Source organism: Dendrobates tinctorius, unplaced genomic scaffold, assembly GCF_039654945.1.
Source record: "Dendrobates tinctorius isolate UK_male_01 unplaced genomic scaffold, ASM3965494v1 ptg000022l, whole genome shotgun sequence".
Lineage (NCBI taxonomy): Eukaryota > Metazoa > Chordata > Amphibia > Anura > Dendrobatidae > Dendrobates > Dendrobates tinctorius.
In genome coordinates, this window is record NW_027361690.1 from 24,083,052 (window position 1) to 24,109,048 (window position 25,997).

Below are 25,997 nucleotides of genomic sequence, written 5' to 3' on the forward strand. Positions count from 1 at the left end.
ACCTCGGTTTGTTCTAAAAAAAAATCCTATTAGCCCTTATAAAAAAAAAAAAAACTTCGGGATAAAACAACATTTTAGTGGTAAAATTGTAATTTATTCTTTCTTCACCGCTCAGTGGTATAAAACTCTGTGAGGCACATGTGGTGTTAATATGCTCACTGGACCCGTAGATGAATTAATTGGGGAGTGTAGTTTGTAAAATTAGTTCACATATAGGGGGTTTCTGTTTTTCTGGCATCTCAGGGGCTCTGCCAATGTGACATGGCACCCTCAAACCATTCTAGCAAAATCTAAACTTCAGTTTGGCGCCTCTTCCCTTCTGAGCTTTGCACTGCTCCTCAAAAGTAGTATTCCCCTACATATGGGGTATCAGTGTACTCACGAAAAATTGCACAACAACTTTTGGGGTACAATTTCTCCTGTTACCCTTGGTAAAATGAAAAATTGTGGGTGAAAAGATCATTTCTGTGAAAAAAATATGATTTTTTTTATTTTCACGAGTCTACGTTATAAACTTCTGTGAAGCACTTGGGGGTTCAAAGTGCTCACCACACATCTAGATAAATTTCATGAGGGGTATAGTTTCCAAACTGTTGTCAATTGTGGGGCGTTTCCACTGTTTAGGCACATTAGGGGCTCTCCAAACACGGCATAGTGTCCGATCTCAATACCAGCCAATTTTGCATTGAAAAAGTCAAATGGCGCTCCTTCCCTTCCAAGCTCTGCCATGCGCCCAAACAGCGGTTTACCCCCACATATGGGGTATCAGCATACTCAGGATAAATTGCACAACAACTTTTCCAATTTCTCCTGTTACCCTTGGGAAAATATAAAATTGGGGGCGAAAAGATCATTTTTGTGGAAAAAATATGATTTTTTATTTTCACGGCTCTACGTTATAAACTTCTGTGACGCACTGTGACAAGAACAAGGGGGCATTCTCTTCGTTTGGAGGAAAGACAATTTCTGCACCAGCATAGAAGAGGGTTCTTCACGGTAAGAGCAGTGAGGCTCTGGAATTCTCTTCCTGAGGAAGTGGTGATGGCCAACTCACTGAATGAATTTAAGAAAGGAATGGATGCTTTTCTTGTGAGTAACAGTATAGAAGGTTGCGAATAACAGAATATTATAGGTAGATGGTTGACCCAGCTTAGGGGAAGGAATTTTTTTCCTTATGGAGAAAATTGGCTTCTACTCTGTGGGTTTTTTTGCCTTCCCCAGGATCAACAATGCAGAACAGCTGCACTAAAAATAGGCTGAACTAGATGGACATAAGGTCTTCCTTCAGCCTTCAAAACTATGTTACTATGTTACTTGGGAGTTCAAAGTTGTTGTAAAAATGAGAAATCGCTGTTCAACTTTTAACCCTTATAACTTCCTAACAAAAACAATTTTGGTTCCAAAATTGTGCTGATGTAAAGTAGACATGTGGGAAATGTTACTTATTAAGTAATTTGTGTGACATATCTCTGTGATTTAAGGGCATGAAAATTTAAAGTTGAAAAATTGCAAAATTTTCAAAATTTTTGCCAAATTTCCATTCAATTTTGTTTTTTTTTTACAAATACATGCAAGTCATATAAAAATTTTTTTAACACTGTCATGAAGTACAATACCAAACCACTTTTTTCGAACTACAATATGTCACAAGAAAACATTCACAGAATCACCGGGATCCTTTGAAGTGTTTGAGTTATTACCTTATAAATGGACAGTGGTCAGAATTGTAAAAATTGGCCCGGTCATTAACATGCAAACCACCCTCGGGTGTAAAGGGGTTTAAATGACATCTCGCTGCTGTTCCTTCTATTTTGTTGTTCACCTGAGGAAGACTTCAAATGTGTTGTGAATAAACCACATACTACCTGACCATTAAGGATCCCGGAATTCTTTATTTCCACCAGCAGCGCAGAATCATTGTTTCCTGTTCTGTTTCCGAATCCACGTTGGCTCTTCTATCTAGTCAGCAGCAGGATATTTTACAAAGCTTTTACAAGAGGTGTGCAAACACCACACCTAAAAACTCATGTAAGGCTGGTTTCACATTTGCGTTTTTTAGCGCTGGAAAAAAACGCATACCTGCGCATGCGTTTTTTCCCCTATATTTAACATGGGTGCGCATACCTGCGCGCTGGTAAGCGCATGTATGCGATTTTCATGCGCTGCGTTTTTTTGGGGTGTGCGGTTGGATTTTCCAGACGCAGCATGTTGCATTTTTTGGCCCTGCAAAAAAGCGCATGCGCACATATGCGCACGTTTTGCGCTAAAAATGGCCATTATAGCCTATGGATGCGCATACATGCGCACTGGCATGCTCATGTATGCGTTTTTTTGCACATGCGTTTTTTTTTTTTAACCATGGAATTTAGGGGTTTAGGGTTAGGGTTAGGGTCAGGGTCAGGGTTAGGGTTGGGGTTAGGGTCAGGGTTAGGGTTAAGTATGGTTTTGTTAAGGGTCAGGGTCAGGGTTAGGGTTGGGGTTAGGGTCAGGGTTAGGGTTAAGTATGGTTTGGTTAAGGGTTAGGGTCAGGGTTAGGGTTAGGGTTGGGGTTAGGGTCAGGGTTAGGGTTAAGTATGGTTTGGTTAAGGGTTAGGGTCAGGGTTAGGGTTAGGGTTAGGGTTAGGGTTAAGTATGGTTTGGTTAAGGGTTAGGGTCAGGGTTAGGGTTGGGGTTAGGGTCAGGGTTAGGGTTAAGTATGGTTTGGTTAAGGGTTAGGGTCAGGGTTAGGGTTAGGGTTAGGGTCAGGGTTAGGGTTAAGTTTGGTTTGGTTAAGGGTTAGGGTCAGGGTTAGGGTTAGGGTTAGGGTTAGGGTCAGGGTTAGGGTTAGGGTCAGGGTTAGGGTTAGGGTTAAGTATGGTTTGGTTAAGGGTTAGGGTCAGGGTTAGGGTTAGGGTTAGTTAGGGTTTAGGGTTTGGGTTAGGGTTAAGTATGGTTTGGTTAAGGGTTAGGGTCAGGGTTAGGGTTAGGGTTAGGGTCAGGGTTAGGGTTAGGGTTAGGGTCAGGGTTAGGGTTAGTAAAGTCATGGTTTGGGTTAGTGTGAGGGGCCAACTAATGTTGGAAAAAAATGCAAACGCGGTAAAAACGCACTAAAAACGCATACAAACGCATAAAAACGCTGCGTTTTTTTCATGCATGCTCATAAAAATGCTTGAAAAAAACGCAGCAGTTGTATGCTTTTGTATGCGTTTTTTCAATGCGTTTTTTTGCGGGAAAAACGCGCTGCAAAAAAAAGCAAGTGTGAAACTAGCCTAACTGGGTAACGCTCTATGTGCGCTTCTGTCCATTTTCACCTGTACTTCTATGCATTACACATTCAGCCAATTGATTTCAATAGGCCGGTGCTGCTGGGCATATAAAAATGATTGAAATAGCTAGTTATTTGCCCCAGTAGCGGGAAACCTATGATCATCTTATTATTAATTTATCCCTCTAATTGAAAGGATAGTTTAAAGGGAAGATTATTTACTGTCATGGGACATGCTTTGTGATGTGTGAGTACAATGACTTATATCCTCTTAAAGGCATTCTTTTATTAACAAAGGACATTTTAATCAATAGATCATGGAATAATAATATCTTCCACAATTGGATGTGATTAAATAAAATGTTCCTGTGCTGAGATAATCTTATAAATGTGCCCCTGCTGTGTACTGTGTAATGGCTGTGTCTGACCGTGCAGGAACATGGTCTAATCATACTACAACTCGTGAGCAGGAGGGAAGGAAAAAAGTATACAGACAGGACATCACAGCTACTGCATTCTGTGAGTTAAAACATTTCCTTGCCTGTTCAAAAACATATTTTAACTCACAGAAAGCATCAGCTGTGATCCCATGCTGTCTTATCTGTATACTCTTTTACTTCCTCACCTGACCTAAGGCTATGTGCCCACGCAGCGTTTTAAAACGCTCACTAAAAACCGGACTCCTTCCCAGAAATCGCGCGATTTCACCGCGATTTTACCGCGATTATGATCGCGATTTTGCCGCGATTTTCTCGTGCGATATTCAAGCACTTTCCAATCGATTTGAAGCATCGCTTGGAAAGTGATTGACAGGTTGGTCACACTCGTCAAACATAGTGTTTGACAAGTGTGACCAGGTTTTTACTATTGAGGCCGCCTATGCGGCATCAATAGTAAAAGATAGAATGTTAAAATGCTAAAAAAAATAAAAAAATCGGGGTATATTTACCTTCCGGCGTCCCGCGCTGCCATCCCGGCCTAAGTGTTCCCAGTAATGCCTTGCGAGACCTGTGATGACGTAGTCTCACGTTGCTTTAGCGATCTCGCGAGACCGCTAGAGTCACGCGAGACTACGTCATTACAGGGCCTTGCCGCAAGGCATTACTGGGAACGCTTAGGCCGGGAATGCAGCGCGTGACGCCGGAAGGTAAATATACCCCGATTTTTTATTTTTTATTCTTTTTTTTACAGGGGTATGGTACCCAGGGCCTGGAGGACAGTCTCCTCTCCTCCACACCGTGGGTACCAACCTCACTTGAGACGCTTAACTTCCCGCATGGTGGGCATAGCCACATGCGGGAAGTAAGAGATTCTCATGCATTCCTATGGGTGCGGAATCGCGGCAATTGTTTGCGATTCCGCACAAAAGAATGAGCATGCTGCGATTTTTTCCGCGATGCGTTTCCGCCGCGGAAAAAAGTGCAGCATTAGCACAGCATGTGCGGAATGCCATAGGAATGCATGGGGGGCGTTCTGTACACGATTTTTAAACGTTTTCGCAGCGTTTTCGCGCCGAAAATCGCGGCAAAAACGCTTAAAAATCGCTACGTGGGCACACAGCCTAAAGATGCGGTACATTCAGTTCATGAAGTGGAGCAACTCTGTACGGTCAGATACAGCCATTACATAGTACACACCAGAGACACATTTATAAGATTATCTCAGCACAGGGACATTTTTTAACACATTTTATTATTCCAAGATCTATTAGTTATAATGTACTTTGTTGGGAGGACAAACCTTTTAAGGAAGGTCTCCTTTTTCCATAGCTATGCTTGATAGGTTGCTTTCCTACCTGGTCCATTTACTTGACCTGTGTTTCAGTAAGAAAAGTTCCAATCAATGATGCATACATACAGTGGGGAAAAAAAGTATTTAGTCAGTCAGCAATAGTGCAAGTTCCACCACTTAAAAAGATGAGAGGCGTCTGTAATTTACATCATAGGTAGACCTCAACTATGGGAGACAAACTGAGAAAAAAAAATCCAGAAAATCACATTGTCTGTTTTTTTTTCATTTTATTTGCATATTATGGTGGAAAATAAGTATTTGGTCAGAAACAAAATTTCTTCTCAATACTTTGTGATATATCCTTTGTTGGCAATGACAGAGGTCAAACGTTTTCTGTAAGTCTTCACAAGGTTGCCACACACTGTTGTTGGTATGTTGGCCCATTCCTCCATGCAGATCTCCTCTAGAGCAGTGATGTTTTTGGCTTTTTGCTTGGCAACACGGACTTTCAACTCCCTCCAAAGGTTTTCTATAGGGTTGACATCTGGAGACTGGCTAGGCCACTCCAGGACCTTGAAATGCTTCTTACGAAGCCACTCCTTCGTTGCCCTGGATGTGTGCTTTGGATCATTGTCATGTTGAAAGACCCAGCCACGTTTCATCTTCAATGCCCTTGCTGATGGAAGGAGGTTTGCACTAAAAATCTCACGATACATGGCCCCATTCATTCTTTCATGTACCCGGATCAGTCGTCCTGGCCCCTTTGCAGTGAAACAGCCCCAAAGCATGATGTTTCCACCACCATGCTTTACAGTAGGTATGGTGTTTGATGGATGCAACTCAGTATTCTTTTTCCTCCAAACACGACAAGTTGTGTTTCTACCAAACAGTTCCAGTTTGGTTTCATCAGACCATAGGACATTCTCCCAAAACTCCTCTGGATCATCCAAATGCTCTCTAGCAAACTTCAGACGGGCCCGGACATGTACAGGCTTAAGCAGTGGGACACGTCTGGCACTGCAGGATCTGAGTCCATGGTGGCGTAGTGTGTTACTTATGGTAGGCCTTGTTACATTGGTCCCAGCTCTCTGCAGTTCATTCACTAGGTCCCCCCGCGTGGTTCTGGGATTTTTGTTCACCGTTCTTGTGATCATTCTGACCCCACGGGGTGGGATTTTGCGTGGAGCACCAGATCGAGGGAGATTATCAGTGGTCTTGTATGTCTTCCATTTTCTAATTATTGCTCCCACAGTTGATTTCTTCACTCCAAGCTGGTTGGCTATTGCAGATTCAGTCTTCCCAGCCTGGTGCAGGGCTACAATTTTGTTTCTGGTGTCCTTTGACAGCTCTTTGGTCTTCACCATAGTGGAGTTTGGAGTCAGACTGTTTGAGGGTGTGCACAGGTGTCTTTTTATACTGATAACAAGTTTAAACAGGTGCCATTACTACAGGTAATGAGTGGAGGAAAGAGGAGACTCTTAAAGAAGAAGTTACAGGTCTGTGAGAGCCAGAAATCTTGATTGCTTGTTTCTGACCAAATACTTATTTTCCACCATAATATGCAAATAAAATGAAAAAAAAACAGACAATGTGATTTTCTGGATTTTTTTTTCTCAGTTTGTCTCCCATAGTTGAGGTCTACCTATGATGTAAATTACAGACACCTCTCATCTTTTTAAGTGGTGGAACTTGCACTATTGCTGACTGACTAAATACTTTTTTTCCCCACTGTATATGCTCATTACATACATATTCAGAACTACCATACACCTATTTATGTCTTTGAATTTGTGCAATGCAATGAACTGCCAACATCAATGGGTAACTCTTAATAATTATGGGAATCATCATTGGTTTTGCATTATTTTCAATGTTATACCTTCCTATTTTATTTTACACATATTAAAGGGAATCTGTCAGCAGGTTTTTGCTACCTTATCTGAGAGCAGCATGATGTAGGAAAGGAGAAGCTGAATCCAATGATGTATCAATTACATTACAGGGTGCAGTCGCTCTGACACATTCAGAGTTTTTAGATTTAGCAATGAAGCAGAGCTGAGAAAGTTAATCCTGCCCACACCACAGCTAACAGCACCCATATCACAGCTAACACCACCCACACCACAGCTAACCCTGCCCACACCACAGCTAACACCACCCATACCACAGCTAACCCTGCCCACACCAGGCTCTCTGTGTTTAAAGTCCATAGACAGTGAGCTGCTTAGTTGCCTGATTAGTTCGACAATATTAATCTCTAAGTGATAAATCCTTCACAGTTAGTAAACAACAGCGGCACTTTGACAAGTGATACATCCTTGAATTCTGTGTTTCAGTCTCTATCTCTTGCTGTCTTCAGATTACATAGCAAAAACCTGCTGACAGATTCCATTTAAATCTAATTAATGCTGTATATCTTTATATCTGCCTGTTGTAGATAACTGTGTTCCACGCCGGGCCAGAAGAACAGCAAGATATTGATGTTGCCATCCTTACATCACTGCTAAAAAGTCAGTATCTAATGCCATTTTCAGGATAGTTGTTAGTCTCTAAATTACAATATGTGGTCTGTGACTGAAATACTAATACTTGCATATAGTAGATGTAAGATAGGATCATACAATTTAGATTCAGGGGCTCTGAAAATGTTGGCATCATCTTCCTAGGGAAGAAAAAAACAATTCCTCCTCCAACATGGTGCCACCTGCGCAGTAGCAGCTATCAGCGATAGCTACTTTTGGGCAAGCACGGGCGTGCCATCTTGGAGGAGGAAATTTTTTCCCCCTAGCAAGATGGCACTGATGGCGCCTGCACAGTAGCATCTATTGGATCACCTCTATATACAACGGTAGCTGCTACTGCGCAAGCACCATTTTGAAATGAATTTTTTTTTTGGGAATAGCAGGATAACCTTTTTTTTTAAACCAGTTATTTTTATTTAGGTTTCAAAAGATTTTAAACAATAAACAGTGGATATCAATATACATGTAACAATTCACATATCTTGTAGTAATACAATCAAAGCCATCCCCCCCTCCCCCCTCCCCCAATACTCCTTATGCCGGGTATATTTGAGAGTCTTAGCAATCATATCACCGCCATCCAGGCGGACCATATTTTTTCGAAAGTTCCTTCACCATGCCTTCGCCTGTAAATGCTTTCCTCTAAATGCATTACCGTACGTGTCTGAGCAATAAATTCCCTCCTAGTGGGGGGTTCCGAATCCTTCCATTTTCGTGCTATTAGTTTGCGTGCCACATACAGCAACCTCGCTATTGCCACCTTGTAATGTTCTGAGACAGGTATCCCATCCACCTCCCCCAAAACACACAGCACTGGATTCCTGTCGAGCGTACATGCACAAGCTCTCTCAATTTTGTTGATAACGACCAGCCAGTATGCCACCAGCCGCGGACACGACCATAACATATGTAACAGTCCAGCCTGGTCTGTGCCACATCTAGGGCAGCTAGAGTCTCCCCTCAAGCCCGCCTTGAATAGGACCAGCGGTGTTTTGTATGTTCTATGTATTACATATAATTGGGAGAGCCGTGCCTGCTCGCTTAAAGAGATCTTCGGGACATATTCAAGAATAGTCTCCCATTGTTCTGTTGTGAGGGTACCCACCTCCCTTTCCCATTTACTCTTTGCAGTGAGGTGATTGTCCCCCAGATAGGAGTGTAGTAGATCATGATATATGCTCGATATAACTCCCCTCGTCCCTCCCTTCATACACACAAAGTCTAGTACAATGTCGCCCTGAACCGTCATGGCTCCCAATCTACACTGTGCCCTCCAAGCATGTCAAAGCATATAGTATTGAAACCCCCATACCGAAGGCAAATCAAATTCCTCTCTCAATGTCTCAAAGGTCTTCAGGTCCATTCCACTCTGCAGCTGACACACATATCTTACTCCTTTCGCCTTCCAATTGCCCATTTGACCCAGCTTATTAAGTTCCGTCAGATGCTCATTGTCCCACACCGGTGAGTACCTAGTCAGCTCATCCACCCCTCTGATCATTTTAATGGTGTCCCATACCTTCTGAATCATGCCTATGGTAGGATATGGTGCTCCCAGTTTCTTAAAGGTACCATCCTCTAGACCCTGGATAAGTGGGCGTCTCCCCGTCACATGTACCAGCACCCGTTGAGCTGCTCCTCCACAATCGAGCTCTCTCCATCCCCTGACATGCTGGCCCTGTACTGCCAAGAAATAGACCCATGGACTTGGTGCGGCCAGTCCTCCCTCTTCCTTTCCTTTTTGCAGAGTTCCAAATTTAATCCGTGCCTGCTTCTTGCCCCATATCAAGGATCTGAAGATAGAATCAATGCCCCGAAACCGTTTTTTTGGTAGCCATATCGGCGAATTGTGCAAAACGTACATTAGTTGTGGCATAAGGACCATCTTAATCAGGTTAGTTCTACCCGTTACCGTTAAAGCCAATTTGCACCATGCACCTATTTTCCCTTTAAATTTCTCTAGCAGAGGAACCAAATTCAGACCCGTGAATCGGGACAGTGGAAGAGCTACCCTTATCCCTAGGTATTTAAACTGTGAAACTAGTTGGAGTTGTTTCCCCCTCTCATCTATCTCCTCCGCTTCTATTTCTCTATCCACAGCCATGACATAAGACTTGTGCCAATTTATCTCCAGTCCCGAAATGCTCCCAAATTGTTTAATTACATCCATCGTGCACCCCAGTGTCTCTCCTGCACTTTCCAAAAACAACAGGATGTCGTCGGCATACAATGATATTTTTTCTTCCAGCTTCCCAAATTTAAATCCGACCACTCCCCTCTCAGCTCTGATCTTGGCCGCCAGGGGCTCCACTGCCACCGCGAACAATAGCGGGGAAAGCGGACACCCCTGCCTTGTGCCCCTATGCAAGTCAAACATCCCGGACTGTTCTCCATTCACCTTAACTACCGCCTTTGGGGATGAGTACAATAACTTCACCCAGGCCATGAACGCGGGGCCGAATCCCATCAGTTCCATGATTTTCCATAAGTATTGCCATTCCACGCTATCAAATGCTTTCCTAGCGTCCAATGACATCACTATTCTCCTGCCACCATTATCAGCAGGCAGTTGCATATTAAGAAATAATCTTCTTAAGTTAACAGCCGTGGAGCGGTTAGGCATAAAGCCCGACTGGTCATCGTGTATAATGGTATGCGCAACCCCGGTGAGCCGGGTGGCCAGGATCTTAGCGAGTATTTTGACATCCGTTGTCAACAACGAAATGGGCCTGTACGACTCCGCATCCATGGGATCTTTTCCCTCCTTCGGCAGAACTACTATCACCGCTTCCTCCATTGATCTCGGCAGTGCCCCCGTCACTAAAGCCTCATCAAGCACAGATTTCAATTTCGGAGCCAGCAGTTCCACTAACTCCCTGTACACCTCCCCAGGTAGACCATCAGCTCCCGGTGATTTGTTATTGGGCATAGACAATATTGCACATTCCACCTCCTCCATACTCACAGGTTCTTCCAACCTCAACCTATCTTCCTCAGACAATTTAGGTAGTGAAATGCCTTCCAAAAATTTCTCCACATCCCCCTCTGTGTCCCGTGCTCTCGAAGTGTACAGTGCCATGTAATATGCCTTGAAGACCTCCAGTATGTCCTTTGTGTCTGTCAGAGTCGCCCCTGTTTGATCTCTCAGTTTATACACCCTGGAAGACTCCCTTTGTGCTGCAGATATCACCGCCAACAAGTGACCTACTCTCTCTCCTTCTTCAAAGAATTGAGCTTGCTGAAATGCCCTTTTCCTCTCAGCTTACATTATGTGCAGTTTATCAACTGCCTCCTGAGCCAATTTTAGTCTATTGTGAGCTTCACTCGTTGGCGCCAAAATCATGTCTGCCTCCGCTCTTGTCAGGTCATCCATGATTTGTTGATCTGCCAATTTAGTTTTGGTCTTACACCTCGCAATCTCACTTATAAAAAGTCCCCTCGTAAACGCCTTCATGGCATCCCATACCGTTGTGGCCTCAGTACTCCCTTCGTTCATTTGGAAGAAGTGTTCTAGCTCTTTGGTTATGCCACCCATGTCCACCACTTTAAGCCATGTCGGGTGAAGACGCCAACCTCCCCTCTGACCCTGAGCAGATCTCACCAGAAGCGTGACCACCATAGGACCATGATCCGAGAGAGTCCTCTGTAGGTATTCCACCTCCCCCACCATCCCGTCCATAGCAGTATCCCCCAAAGCCAGGTCTATCCTCGACAGTGTTCCATGTGTTGCCGAATGACATGAAAAAGTCCTCTTACCCTCATTTCGTACTCTCCACAGATCTACCAGCCCAAGTTCCCCTACATACTTGCCAAAGGCAGTCATCCTGTCCTGTCCAGCTTCCGTACCTGCCGGTCGTACTTTATCCCAATAATCATTCATAGTGTTGTTAACATCTCCCATAATCAACAATGGAGTCTCCCCCCATCTGCCCATCAGTTCCAGTACTGCTTGTAGTTTCTTTTTAGAGTAAGGTGGAGGGATATATAAAGCCACTAAAATCATTTTGTGTCCGAACAATCTGCAAGCAATCCATACATACTGCCCTTCACTGTCTACATGCACTTCCAGCTCTTCATAATGTGTGTTTTTGTGTATTAGGACTGACACCCCCCTGGAGTATGAGGAATAAGTAGAATGATATGTCTTTAGCATCCAGGCTCTTGACAACCAGTGCATAGTGTCTCTAGTGAGATGTGTCTCCTGCAAGCACGCGATCATAGGTTCACAGGATTTGATATGATTCAGAACAGCCGCCCTCTTAACCTTATCAGATATACCACGTACATTCCAACTTAACATCCGAACAGTACGGTTACTCATTGTGCATTAGAAAGAACAATCCATCATCATCAAGTAACATCATTACATTGTGGTCCCAATCATACCCGGTCAAACAGCATGAAAACCCCCATCTCCCTACAAATCCGCCCCATCCACCTCCCCCCATCCCTCTCCGCTTCCCCTCCCCCCACCCTTCCCCTTTTGCAGTTGTCACTCTCTCCCCAACGTGAGAGTGGGAGCTCAAAGAACCTGAGCAACTTCTCAGTATTCCGCACTTCAACATGCGTCGTGTCCTCCTCCATCATTGGCAGCCTCTCCGCCATATTCTCAACAGTATGCATAGTCCCGAACCATTAGTCAAACAATTAACCATAATACGTAGATCCCAGTGGGGAGTTCTCCCCCTCCTCTGCGCTCCTATTTCGCAGAGTAAAGCAGCGCCACGACCCTGTCCAGTGATCAGTCTAGCAGGGTCATGTGGTCCTATTGCCATTATCTTCTCTCAATTTGCTCCGGTTGCGCTCCAACCACGAAGCAGCCTCAACCGGTGACGGGAAAAAAATGACCTTTCCAAAAGCTTCCACTCTTAATTTAGCAGGATAAATTGTAGAGTATTTCAAATGCAAAGAGCGGAGCTGTTTCTTCACTTCGCCATACCGCAGTCGCAACTTTTGCACCTCGGCTGAGTAATCCGGGTATATTTCGATTCGTTTGCCCTCCAGGTTAAGATCTGTCAACTTTGCAGCCTTTCGTAAGATAGTGTCCCTGTCTCTGCAATTCAGGATTCTGGCTAGCATCGTGCGAGGTCCATCTCCCGGCACTGGGGGTCTCATGGGTACGCGATGGGCACGCTCCACCGCAAACACTCTCGACAAGTTATCAGCACCAAACTTGTCCAGCAGCCAGGTTTCAATAAAGGCTGTGGGGTCAGCACCCTCAGCTCTCTCAGGGATGCCCACAATGCGCAAATTGTTCCTACGTGACCGGTTTTCCAGGTCATCATTTTTATTGGCTACTACCGTGATCCTCTGAGTGTGCTGTTGTTGTGTCTTTTGCACTGAGGTTAAGTGATCTTCTGTTAGACCAACTCTGTCCTCCACCTCAGTTAATCTGGCTGTAACTTTCTGCATAGATGTTTTTATGTCTCCCATTTCTTCTTTCAAGCAATTCACCTGCTTTGTTAGAGCAGTTAAGGCAGTCTTGCAGTATAAGACAGCTTGGAATACATCCCGCAGGGTGGGCTCTGCTACATCTGCACTTTCAGCTAACTGCACAGTGTCACCATCCCCCTCTTCCTCCTGCTCCAGCTCTGCATTCAGCACAGGCATCTCCTCATCATCTTCCTCCTCATCTCTGTGCTTCTCACTCCCTCCATTTCCTTCTTCATCTGTCTCTATGCCCCTCACATACCTGTTCAGCCGGGCTGAGACTTCCAGCCTCTGTGCAAAGGCTGTGTTTCTTCTTCCCGCCTCCTCCTCTCTCTCAGCACCATCTTGGACTGAGGCACTGCTGCAGGCTCCGACATCTTTCTGCCTTTTGCGGCCCATGTCTGTCTCTCTGAGTCTGGCAGAAGCTCACCCCTGACTCCTGGGACCTTCAGACATTTGATCCTGGTAAAGGAATTAGCTGGTTCGGGCTCTGTGCAGGATAATTGAGGCTAATGGTGGCAGAGAAGCACAGCCACCCGACTTCTCACATGAAGAGCTAGGCCCCGCCCCCAGCAGGATAACCTTAAACATATTAATTATATACATATGCAATTATGCTGCAGCGCAGGTGCCACGGATGGCACCTGCCTGCAGAAGAGTTTCTTTTTTATCAATATGTATATATAATATTCATTATGTAAACTAGGGGGCAGGTCAGTGAGGGATCAGTGACCTGTCAGCAGTCTGCATTATGAATACCTAGTCAGAGCATTATGTGAAGACCCCCTACAGGCCGCCTCGGAGCATGGGCATATCATTAACGCAAAACTGAAAATAAAGATTAAACAACAACCACAAGACGGATTTCATCAATCAAGGTATCATTGTAAGGCCGGGGTCACACTGGCGAATAAAACGGACGAATGCAATGCGATAAAAAATCGCATTGCATTCGAACCCTTGTTATTCTATGGGGCAGCTCCCATCCTGCGATTTTTTATCGCATCCGATCCTCTGACCGAGACAATCGCAGCATGCTGCGATTGTCACCGATTTTCGGATCGGTTTCGACAATACAAGTCTATGGGGGCGAGAAAAAACGGGACTAAAAACGGACCCGATGTGTGAGTTGCGATTAAATCGCACCCGGTGTCCTTTAGCAAAAGCCGGCAATTCTTTATTCCAATACAGTAGAATCACAGAGACCGGTTAAATAAAGAAAGAATGAATATACCTCGACACAATATATATACGAACGAATTAATAGATCTAGACACACATATATATATTTAGATATATATGTGTATATATATATATATATATTTTATACATGTCATAGAGACACATTTATACATATATTTGACATTCATACAGTTCATCAAAGCAGAATAGCCACAGAAACATTTGCCAGCTTTTGTATAATTATGCTCCTGCCCGACATGAAATGACACATGGTTTACATATTGTTAACCATTTCATTTTTATGTTTTTTTTGTAATGTCTATTACTATTACTTCGATGAGTGTTTGTGGGTAAAATTATGGAGTTGTAGGGGTTAATTTAAGGAGTTAATTCGTTGTATTAAATTACGGGGACTCCCTGCAGCCTCAGTGACGTCAGCAGGAGTCCCTGCAATTTAATACAACGAATTAACCCCTTAAATTAACCCCTACAACTCCATAATTTTACCCACAAACACTCATCTAATTAATAGTGATAGACATTGCAAAAAAAACATGAAATGAAATGGTTAACTATATGTAAACCATGTGTCATTTCATGTCGGGCAGGAGCATAATTATACAAAAGCCGGCAAATGTTTCTGCGGCTATTCTGCTATGATGAACTGTGTGAATGTCAAATATATGTATAAATATGTCTCTATGACATGTATAAAATAAATATATATATATATATAAATATATATATATAAATATATATATGTGTGTCTAGATCTATTAATTCGTTTGTGTGGGGAAACCTGTCATTGGGCTCCATTATTTGTCCATTTTGCTATCCAGCTAGAAAATTTCGCCAGACAGATGTCAAAAGGATGCTTACATGCGATTAAAATCGCATCAATGAAGAAAAATCGCATCAAAAACGCATCACTGGTTAAGATACCTTTGTGCGATTTCGGACCATTAAAATGGGACCGATTTTTTATTCGTTGTGTGTGACTCCAGCCTAATTGGTATAACGGCGCCGACCTGACGCTGTCTGTAGGTTATTGTGCACAATCGTGCTGACAGGTTCCCTTTAAAGAATAGGGGTCTAGCAAAGTCTACTCTTCCCAACACATTTGTGGAAGTGTACAAGGTTTTGAACAAAGGTGATTTCTGAGGATCACAGAAGAAGAGTTATTGTTGCTAATCAGCTTAACATTTTTAGGGTACAAAACCAAGAGAATGGACTCTACCAATTTACAGTCAGACAGAAAGGATTAGAAACAACTACAGGTGCAGCTCACAAAATTAGAATATCCTCAAAAAGTTAATATATTTCAGTTCTTCAATACAAAATTGAAACTCATATATTATATAGAGTCATTACAAACAAAGTGATCTATTTCAAGTGTTTGTTTCTGTTAATGTTGATGATTATAGCTTACAGCAAATGAAAACCCAAAAGTCATTATCTCAGTAAATTAGAATACTTTATAACACCAGCTTGAAAAAATAATTTCAAAATCCAAAGTGTTGGCCTGCTGAAATGTATGTTCAGTAAATGCACTCAATACTTGGTCGGGGCTCCTTTTGCATAAATTACTGCATCAATGTGGTGTGGCATGGAGGTGATTAGCCTGTGGCACCGCTGAGGAAGCCCAGGTTGCTTTGATAGCACTTTTCAGCTCATCTGCTTTGTTGGGTCTTGTGTCTCTCATCTTCCTCTTGACAATACCCCATAGATTCTCTATGGAGTTAAGGTTAGGTGAGTTTGCTGGCCAATCAAGCACAGTGATACTGTTTTTTTTAAACCAGGTATTGGTACTTTTGACAGTGTGGACAGGTGACAAGTCCTGCTGGAGAATGGAATTTCCATCTCCAAAAAGCTCATTGGCAGAGGGAATCATGAAGTGCTCTAAAATTTCCTGGTAGACGGCTGCGCTGACTTTGGTCTTGATAAAACACAGACCTACACCAGCAGATGACATGGCTCCACAAACCATCACTCATTGTGGAAACTTCACACTAGACCTCAAGCAGCTTGGATTGTGTGCCTCTCCACTCTTTCTCCAGACTCTGGGACCTTGATTTATCAAAATCTAATTATTTTTTACTCATTTGTTTGATTTGTCTCTTTATTTACTTTTACAACGTGTATGAAAATCTGATATAGTTTTACATCCAATTTTTGATGATATTTGGAAAATTCTGAAGGGTTTATAAACTTTCAAGAGCCACTGTATGTGGTAAAATGGACATCTGAATGAGTTTGAAGTAGAAATGGGGCACATTGACTCAGTCACCCTGGCACTGAGATTTCTATAAGGGCTGAGTCAGACTGCCGTATAACTCGTTCGAGAATCGCATCGCACTGCACAGACTGGCCAGGCACCTCTCCTGACCTGAGCAAGACAGCATGATGGATTACTATGCAGCTGTCAAGCTCAGGTCAGGAGAGCCCACAGCCAGTGCGAGGTTTAAGACATGAATATGGCAGTCTGTCTCTGCCCTAAGCATGAGGCTTTAATAACTAGCTATTCATTGGTTATTTTCCAAGATGATTGTATTATTTACGTATAAAATTTGACATAACACTAATAATATACAGATTAACAATTGCAAATGTAAAGGTTTATCATTCTGTTTTTTTCTTCTTTCAGGTACAAATATGTCTGCTTATGATCAACTTGTTCTTGCCTTGGCCTGGGACAGAGTAGATATTGCCAAAAATTACATTTTCATACATGGACAACAGTGGTTGGTATGTATATATTTTAATATGGATATAACTCATGCTAACTTTCTCTTGCACAGCTTTAATCTCACATAAATGAGATACACATAATATCACTATTTACTAAGCGTATAATAAAATAATTTAATATTTGACGATTCATGTCTACAGACTGCACCACTGGAACAAGCCATGTTGGATGCACTTGTAATGGATAGAGTGGCATTCGTCCAACTTCTTATGGAGCATGGCATCAGTATGCACAGGTTTCTTACAATCCCCAGACTGGAAGAATTGTACAATGCAGTAAGTACTCTTAGCTTGAATTCTGGTGATGAGCACACTTCGTTTTCTTAGCTTAATATTCATAAATGAAGCCAAAATTGTGATCATCCAGTTTTTGAAATTGTGGCTGCTTGTAGCCGTAAGATTTGGAAATGATGAAAAACTTCAATGCGCAAAACAAAACACAATGCACAAAACAAAACCCAAAGAAATGGTCAGAAAGACTGCATTCACCAAACACTGTACAATAAGTAAACTACGACGTAAAAGTTTAGGGTCACTTAGAAATTTCCTTATTTTTTCCAATGAAGCTAACATTAAATGATTCAGAAATACACTCTATACATTGTTAATGTGGTAAATGAATATACTAGCTGCAAACGTTCAGTTTGTAATGCAATATCTTCATATGTATAGCGGCCCATTTCCAACAACCATCACTCCAGTGTTCTTACGGTACTTTGTGTGTGCTAACTGTGTAAGAAGGCTAATGGATGGTTAGAATACCATTGAAAACCCTTGTGCAAGTATGCTAGCACAGCTGAAAACAGTTTGGCTGATTAGAGAAGCTATTATCCTGACCTTCCTTTGAGCTAGTTGAGAATCTGGAGCATTACATTTGTTGCTTCCATTAAACTCTCAAAATCGCCAGAAAAAAAGAACTTTCATGTGAAACTCGACAGTCTATTCTTGTTCTTAGAAATGAAGGCTATTCCATGCGAAAAATTGCCAAGAAACTGAAGATTTCCTACAACGGTGTGTACTACTCCCTTCAGAGGAGAGCACAAACAAGCTCTAGCCAGAGTAGAAAGAGAAGTGGGAGGCCCCGCTGCACAACTGAGCAACAAGACAAGCACATTAGAGTCTGTAGTTTTAGAAATTGATGCCTCACAGGTCCTCAACTGGCAGCTTCATTAAATAGCACACGCAAAACGCCAGTGTCCACGTCTACAGTAAAGAGGTGACTCCGGGATGCTGACCTTCGGGGCAGAGTGGCAAAGAAAAAGCCATATCTGAGACTGGCTAATAAAAGGAAAAGATTAATATGGGCAAAAGAACACAGACATTGGACAGAGGAATAATAATCTTTATTTTTATATAGCGCTAACATATTCCACAGCGCTTTACAATCTGCACACATTATCATCGCTGTCCCCCATTGGCTCACAATCTTAATTCCCTATCAGTATGTCTTTGGAATGTGGGAGGAAACTGGAGACTGGAGTACCTGGAGGAAACCCACACAAACACGGGGAGAACATACAAATTGCAGATGTTGTCCTTGGTGGGATTTGAACCTAGGACTCCAGCGCTGCAAGGCAGAAGGAAGATTGGAAAAAAATGTTATGGACAGATGAATCCAAGTTTGAGGTGTTTGGATCACACAGAAGAACATTTGTGAAATGCAGAACAACTGAAAAGATGCTGGAAGAGTGCCTGATGCCATCTGTAAAGCATGGTGGAGGTAATGTGATGGTCTGGGGTTGCTTTGGTGCTGGTAAAGTAGGAGATTTGTACAATGTAAAAGGGATTTTGAATAAGGAAGGCAATCACTCCATTTTGCAACGCCATGCCATACCCTGTGGACAGCGCTTGATTGGAGCGATTTTCATCCTACAACAGGACAATGACCCAAAGCACACCTCCAAATTATGCAAAAACTATTTAGGGAAGAAGCAGGCAGCTGGTATTCTATCTGTAATGGAGTGGCCAGCGCAGTCACCAGATCTCAACCCCATTGAGCTGTTGTGGGAGCAGCTTGACCATATGGTACTCAAAAAGTGCCCATCAAGCCAAACCAACTTGTGGGAGGGGCTTCTGGAAGCATGGGGTGAAATTTCTCCAGATTACCTCCACAAATTAACTGCTAGAATGCCAAAGGTCTGCAAATGCTGTAATTCCTGCAAAGGGAGCATTCTTTGACGAAAACAAAGTTTGAAGGAGAAAATTATTATTTCAAATACAAATCTTTTTCTCCTTCGCCTCATTGGGGGACACAGACCATGGGTGTTATGCTGTGGCCAATAGGAGGCTGACACTAAGTTGAGACAAAAAAGTTAGCTCCTCCTCCGCAGCATACACCTTCCTGCTGGCCCCAAGTGAACCAGTTCTTGCTTAGTGTCTGTAGGAGGCACACTGGTCTGGTCTTCAGACCATTTGTTATTTTATTTTTTTAATTTTACTTTTTTCATTTTTTAATCCAGATGAAGGGGCAACGGAGTCTTTCAAGGTTCCGATTTCCCCAAACCACCAACAGGCGAGCACGTGCAAATGTTGCCTCCACGTATCCTTTCCTGCGACATGGGATGCCATGCCTGAGCTGATTCAAGGGCGATTGGTCTCTTAAAGGGCACCGATCTCCCCGCACCGACTTATGGATGAGCACATGGAGTGTCACCTTCATGTATCCTCTTCCGCAGCCAGGCCTATGCCAGACAACCTGCCCTGCCCATCCTTATGGATTGAACCAATAGGATGCTCATAGGCCTCTACATGGCGTCCGTGCAGCCCCCACTGTTTCACCTCTTTTTAAAGCAGATGTTGCAAGGAGGCGGACGGTCCCTCTCCACTTCCCTTCTAAGGGATTCTGGATTGAGGCATTCACTTGCCCCGTACCATCCTGAAGATTACCCATGGCCCCTGAAGTGTCCCGCCCACCTGCCTGACATTTCTCGCAGGTAGGGCATGGCGGAGCGGGAATGTCAGCGCCTCCCCTGGCGTGCGCCGGGAAGCGCTTGGCTCACGGACTCCTTCCCTGGAGCCGCGCCAGTCAATAGTCTAGGCCCCAGCTTTGGCCTACTTCAGAGGAGCCACCTCTCCCGAAGTGACGCGGCGGTGGTTCTCATGGGAACGCCGCCTCCGCGCTGAAGTCCCCATCACGGAGGCTCCATGCCGGGTCGCACACCGCGCTGAGTGTCAGACACCCCCTCCTGGCCACCAGGGAGGAGGGGGATCTAATCCCAGCGACCATGTTCCTTGCCGGACTGCATTACGTACATTGACGTGTTGGCTGTGGGACCATGCCCCTCGAGGAGTTATGGTCCGTCAGCAGGGGACTGTCGCTCTCATCCTCCACCGGAGTGCGCCACCGGTCGCTCCGTCCTTCAGGTGGCAGCTGCTAAGCAGCGTGAGGCTGGGCAAGTACCACCATCCTGCAGACCAGGGTACGGGCACCCTTATATGATTAAAAGGGTCATACAACACTGAGGGCAAAGATAGCGCCTATTAAGCGCTAACAAAAATGCTGTTTTCCTGGGGAGAGGACCACAGTCTACAGGGTGAAACCTGGAATATACTGTGTGTGGATGTATATTTGTATGTATGTATGTGTATATATATATATATATATATATATATATATATATATATAGATATATGAGTGGGTTATTTGACCCTCTATATCCCCGGCCAGCCTGCATTCCAGAGGATTGGAATGCTTTTTTCGGCAGTATTTATTCTGGAACTATACCTGCCCTGCGCATGCCCGAAGGATTGATTCGTGGAGATCCATAGGCCATCTCACCACGCCAGTGTTAGACTCCGTCAACACTGGGCCTGACTTATGAAGCCCCCCCCTCCCTCCGGACGAGCTTCTCCTCTAGCACAGGTTATCCTCGATCCCTCTGTGCATTGGAGCGTTCACAGGATCACAGCAGCTGTCGATTAGCAGACGCAGGCATTCTACAGATGCGTAGACATCTAGAGAAAGGGCTCACAGTACGCTATTCGACGAACTATGGCTTAAATGTCTGTATTCTCTGTGTCTCGCTTCCCCTTCACCACAGGTTTACAGAGAACAGGACTCTGTGTATCAGCTTAATGTTTTGCCTGGATTTTGGATTCTCTAGAGATGAAAAAGAAGAAGAAAAAAAAAAAAAAAATGGAAGATTTGTCTTTTAATGGCACTCTCACAGTTTTCTGAGGGTTAATGCCTGGTCTGTTCCGAATTGTAACATTCTTCCGGTGAACTGTACCCCATAATACAGCATTTACCACACTCCGGGTGGCCCGCAGCATAGTTGACCGGCTAAGGGAGCGATGGGATAACCAAATCAGAAGCCTCCGGAATTGAGGAATCCCCCTTGCTTTCAGCTGGTTAGCGGAAACATTGGGTTGAATCCCTGGGCCATCCAGCCAGGTTGATAGTCAATTAAAGGTCCCACAGACCGACAGATGAGAGCCTGATTTGTTCCGTTCTGTGAGCCTTGAAACCAGCTCTCTTCTCTTTTTAGCTGGATGCCCTTTTCACATGCGGCTGGCTGCACCACAGCGGCAAATGCAATCACATTCAATGAGGCATTATGGCTCACGGAATGGAGGGAGGGCGGCACCCACAGAAGGAACTCAAGGCCATAAAAGGAAGGACAAATGTCTTTCCCAGCAGGGCTTAGAGCATCTTCCCCATTGCCTTTGGCAGCAAATCTGATATTGGTCCTCCCGCATATATCAGGCGCTCCCATCGGCAAGGGATCCCAGTCTTCCCATGGGTCAAGCCAGTGTAGGGGTCCTCCCCAAAGTGTCTGGACCTGAGCGAGATAGGTCCCTGACGGTTTTTCACCGAGTGATTTCCGGCATAAGCCTTCGACACACAGCATTATGGATGGCCGCCTATTTCTGGTTTGTGAGGTCTCCTTTTTTTGTATGCTGCTCGTATCAAACGAGCCTAAAGCCTGGGTCTTCTAGATACAAAGATTCCTTTTTTCTTATCGTCCCTCTACAAAATGTTTTTTTCCTTCACGTCTTCCAAAGATCTTAGAACCAGACGCCTAGCATTAGCCTGGGCAAAACGCTGAGACTGACGTCTCTGCTGAGCAGGAATCTCTGCTGCCGCAGGAGAATGGAAGACCACAGAGGACGTGGCTTGAGATTCCCCATGTGCAGTGGGGGAAACTCGATGCCTAACAAGTTGGAAGCGCCGACTCATGCGCAGACACGCCCCATTCGTGCGCTGCACTCCTCCGTGGCGTCGCGGGCCTGGACGCTTTGTCATAGTGGTGGAAGAAGGGCTTCTTTTTCCGAGCCATAGATATACGGCATCAGGACGGATCCATTATTTGATGCTACAGAATGTAGCGATCGCCTACTCCTATTCAATCTGTCCATGCTTCCCAGAAGGGACGGATCTGTAGGACCCTTGCTGGATCTTGGCCAAGGTACACCATCCACGAATGGAGTCCCTCCATTCGGTTCTTACCTTGATTGTGAACAACATCTTCAGTTCACACTCTTTGGGACTCATCTCCTTTTTCCTTCCTGATTGCCGTGAGGTACGGGGTGGGGAGAGATTGCAGTAACAATTGAAGTGATCCTCTTCAATTAATTGTATTCTCTTCTGGCAGTCGGTGCCAGAAGACTGCTCTCCTCGGTGGCGGTGCAGCTCCCCCCCGCACGTCAGATAGCCTCACAGGTGGTGGACATTGAGGTTCTCCCTCTATACCAAGGAGAAAGATTTATCTTCTGATCTAATCACCAGTGGTAGCTGTTGATACCAGCCTCCTTGGTTGGAGAGCAGTCTTTTTGTATATCCTTGTATTCCAAGTGATCCAGGTTACCGGCACCTGCTCCAGTATCTACTCGTGTATCACTCCATTCGAATCAATAACATATCTCCATGGTTGTTGGCATGCACCACGGAGAATTTTTTAACAGGACTGCCTTCGTTAGGAGAACCTGAATGGGGATCTGATGGCTTCAAGACTGAAGGCTAAGGTACTCAGCAGTCTGAGCCCGGTCTCAATATCCAAAACGCCATAGGGGGGCATGACTGGTTACTCCATGGCACCAGTTTCGCCTTCCTTTCCTAGCAACGATCATCACGTAAACAGAGGTAGTGGCTGTTTCCAGTCTACCTAGACATCCAGGATTGGTCTCGACGGACGTAGTACTCAGAGTTACTACAGATCATACACACAATCCACAGGTGACTGCTGCATCGTCCAGACATGCTCTCCTAACGTCCAATGGATCACCAGATCGCACGATCTGGTGTTTAACGAGCTGGTTTTCAAAGCCGGGGCTCTAATCTACTCTCGCTCAGGGGTCTCCACTATGGTTGGTGCCCAGAAGCCGACGTCAGGGTGCATCTTTCACTTCTCCTGAACGCCTTCTGTCGCATGGTGTTAGGACCACGGTCGTTCTCTTCGCGTCTTCACTGCTCCAGTTCTTTTGACAGTTTTCGCCAGACTGACTTGGACTCAGGTTCATGACGCTCACCTCCCTCAAGGGACAGATCTTGGTTCTATCTGTCTCTGTTTAAGCGCAGGATTGCTTTCAAGACGTAATTCATGACTTTCATTCTCAGGATAGCTCAGGGGTACCCCCCCTACAAAAGTTCGTTAGAAGCCTGGAACGCTAATTCGGTCCTGGGTGCGCTTTAAGAGACGCCTTTCAAACCGTTCCAGGATGTCTCGCATCACTTATTATGTGACACTTGGAGCTGACAGCCATGTCCTGTTTAGCTCATTTGTTTTTTCTCTCTCTGCTTCCCAACCTGGATACGACTGTCCTCAGATCATTTCCGCCCCTTTTTTCCAGCGTTGGCTGACCCTTCTATTTTAACAATGATTTTGTCTTGCCCTCTTTGGGCCCGACACTGGTACTTCAGATGGAGGTAGTTACGTACGCCCTGCATGCAATGACGGCTCTCAGGACGTTGTCCTGAGGAAGGCACTCTCCTGTAAGCCACTTCAGGGTCACAATAGCCAGAGAAATTAATTTTGCTATTCAGGAGTTATACTACTTTAGAAGCGGCCCATCCCAGTAGTAATCACAAAAATCCCTGTTTTTTGAACCTTGTCAATGTCTGGACTAGATTTTAAATTCATTTGACAACTCATTTGATTAATAAAAGTATGAGTTTTCATGAAAAACACAAAATTTTACCCCAAATTTGACACCAAAATTTGGAACGGTAGTGTAAATCTGGGCTGAAATAAGAAGTATGTAATGGGAAGTTTCTAAAAACATAAGAACCACAGATTTTTGTTGTTCACGAGTCATCATGGATTCTTTAGACAGGAGACAATTTCAACAATAGTTGCTTATCTGTGGATGGCGACTCATAATGCATCATGGATCATTGAGTGCTCAAAAGATGTTTCTCTCCACTTTCTAGTGTACATATCAAAGTTAATATGGTTGAAAAAATTCTCTGTTATCTGAAGCTTTAAGCCTAGGAATAACACGCCAAGCAGAAATATTCTCAATTATACATGTCATTAATATTTGACATCACCTTTAGGTCTCATCCAAACTTCCATTTTTCACAAATGTGTTCCATCTGTGAAAACCTAAGAATTCAAAGACAATTTCTACAGTAGATTTAGTGATGAGTGAGCATGCTTACCACTGCTCAATACTCAATTGAGCATCGGGGTGCTTGGGTACGCTCGTTACTCGATCGAGCATCCCAGGTGCTTGTACGCCGTGCCCGATCCCCCACTTTGAATGTTTAGTGGTTGTTAGCCAATATACATGCAAGGTTTAAATAATCAAAGTGGAGGTTATTCGGCACCAGCTCTAATTGTACTAGCACAGTTTTCTGTTCCCATTCACAGAACAACACAGTCAGCTGCAGCGCTTGGAGGTGCACAACTTAGCGGTTAGACACAGCATTATAGTAAAGAAGAGAAAATGGCTCTCACCAAGCGCTGCAGAAAAAATATTCTTTAATCCATTAGAAAACAAGCGAGATGGCAGGCAGGATGATTTGAACCTGTAGAAGTGCCCTGACAGCGTGAAACGTCTGTTGTCCTGCACCATTTGCCTGCACACTCTCAGCCTGCCGTCTTGTTTTACTAATGGATTAATGAATATTTATTCAGCAGCGATTGGTGAGTGCCATTTTCTCTTCTTTACTATAATGCTGAAACATGCAGGGTTTGCTTGCCATACACAGTAATGTCATAGCCATGTTGGCTCATGGCATTACTGTGATTGGTCTGCCGCATCACGTCATCGGGTCCAGGGCCTGACTGGCCATCTGGCAATTCTGGCAAATGCCAGAAGGGCCTGTCTGGCTGTGGGCAGCCTTCTCTGCAACATTGATAACAGAATCAGTGTTCTCAAGACACCCATACTGTTAAGAGTTGGGATGGAGCACAAGGTCACTGACTCCGTCACTTATCCCAACAGGCCACGGGTATCATTAGAAATATTGGTATTGTAGTAAATCTTGCTTTCCTCCATCCAGGGTAATAGTAGTAATATATCCCATCTGGTGCTTGGGATGGGGACAACATAGGCCTGTGTGATTTCAAATGCCAGGGCTGAATTTCAGCCCCAGTCTGTACCTGATCTGGTCTTATATAGGACCCGATGCCGCGTTGCTTGGCATACTCTCCTCTTTATGCAATTCAGGACGAGTTGATCTAGGAGGGAGAACTTAGATTAGAGTAGGCATATAGGCAGTGTTTAACTGGCATTGCATTACTTGTATACCGCTGCTGCACCATTAAAACAAAAGTCCTTTTCAGGGTAACTTTTGTTACCCACATTCAGTGTAGGGATATCTGGAAGAGGAGGGATAGTTTTGGATTAGAGTCATCTAGGCTGGGTTTAGTGCCTTTGAGTCCTTCTGTGTGTATACTGCTACTGCAACCTAAAAACAAAATTCCTTTTCAGGGCTACATATTTTATTTTCCCTATTAATACCTGAAAGGTTGCAGGCAGATATTATGTAGCTATATTAAAATGCACAGAGTGTGTGGTAAGGGTCACCTTACTGCAAATGTTCCTTTTTTTTCTGGTGTATTTCCATGCACCCCTTCCCACCCAAAAAAAAGGGTATATCATGGTTTCTTCTTTTTCTTTTCCTCCTCCACCACCATATCAACAGGATCATCATGAGGCCCTTGCTCCAAATTTTTAGAGGGTCATCATGTGAC

The 25,997-nt window shown here is 44.2% G+C and overlaps 1 protein-coding gene across 1 annotated transcript in view; it reads left to right on the forward strand.

Moving 5' to 3' along the window:
• The window catches only part of LOC141084018 (transient receptor potential cation channel subfamily M member 7-like), a 311,613-nt gene that overhangs the window by 101,730 nt on the left and 183,886 nt on the right, over positions 1-25,997 (forward strand). Inside the window, 3 exon segments of the mRNA XM_073568395.1 lie at positions 7,413-7,485; positions 16,754-16,854; positions 16,999-17,133. Of these exon segments, the coding sequence (XP_073424496.1) occupies positions 7,413-7,485; positions 16,754-16,854; positions 16,999-17,133 (309 nt within the window).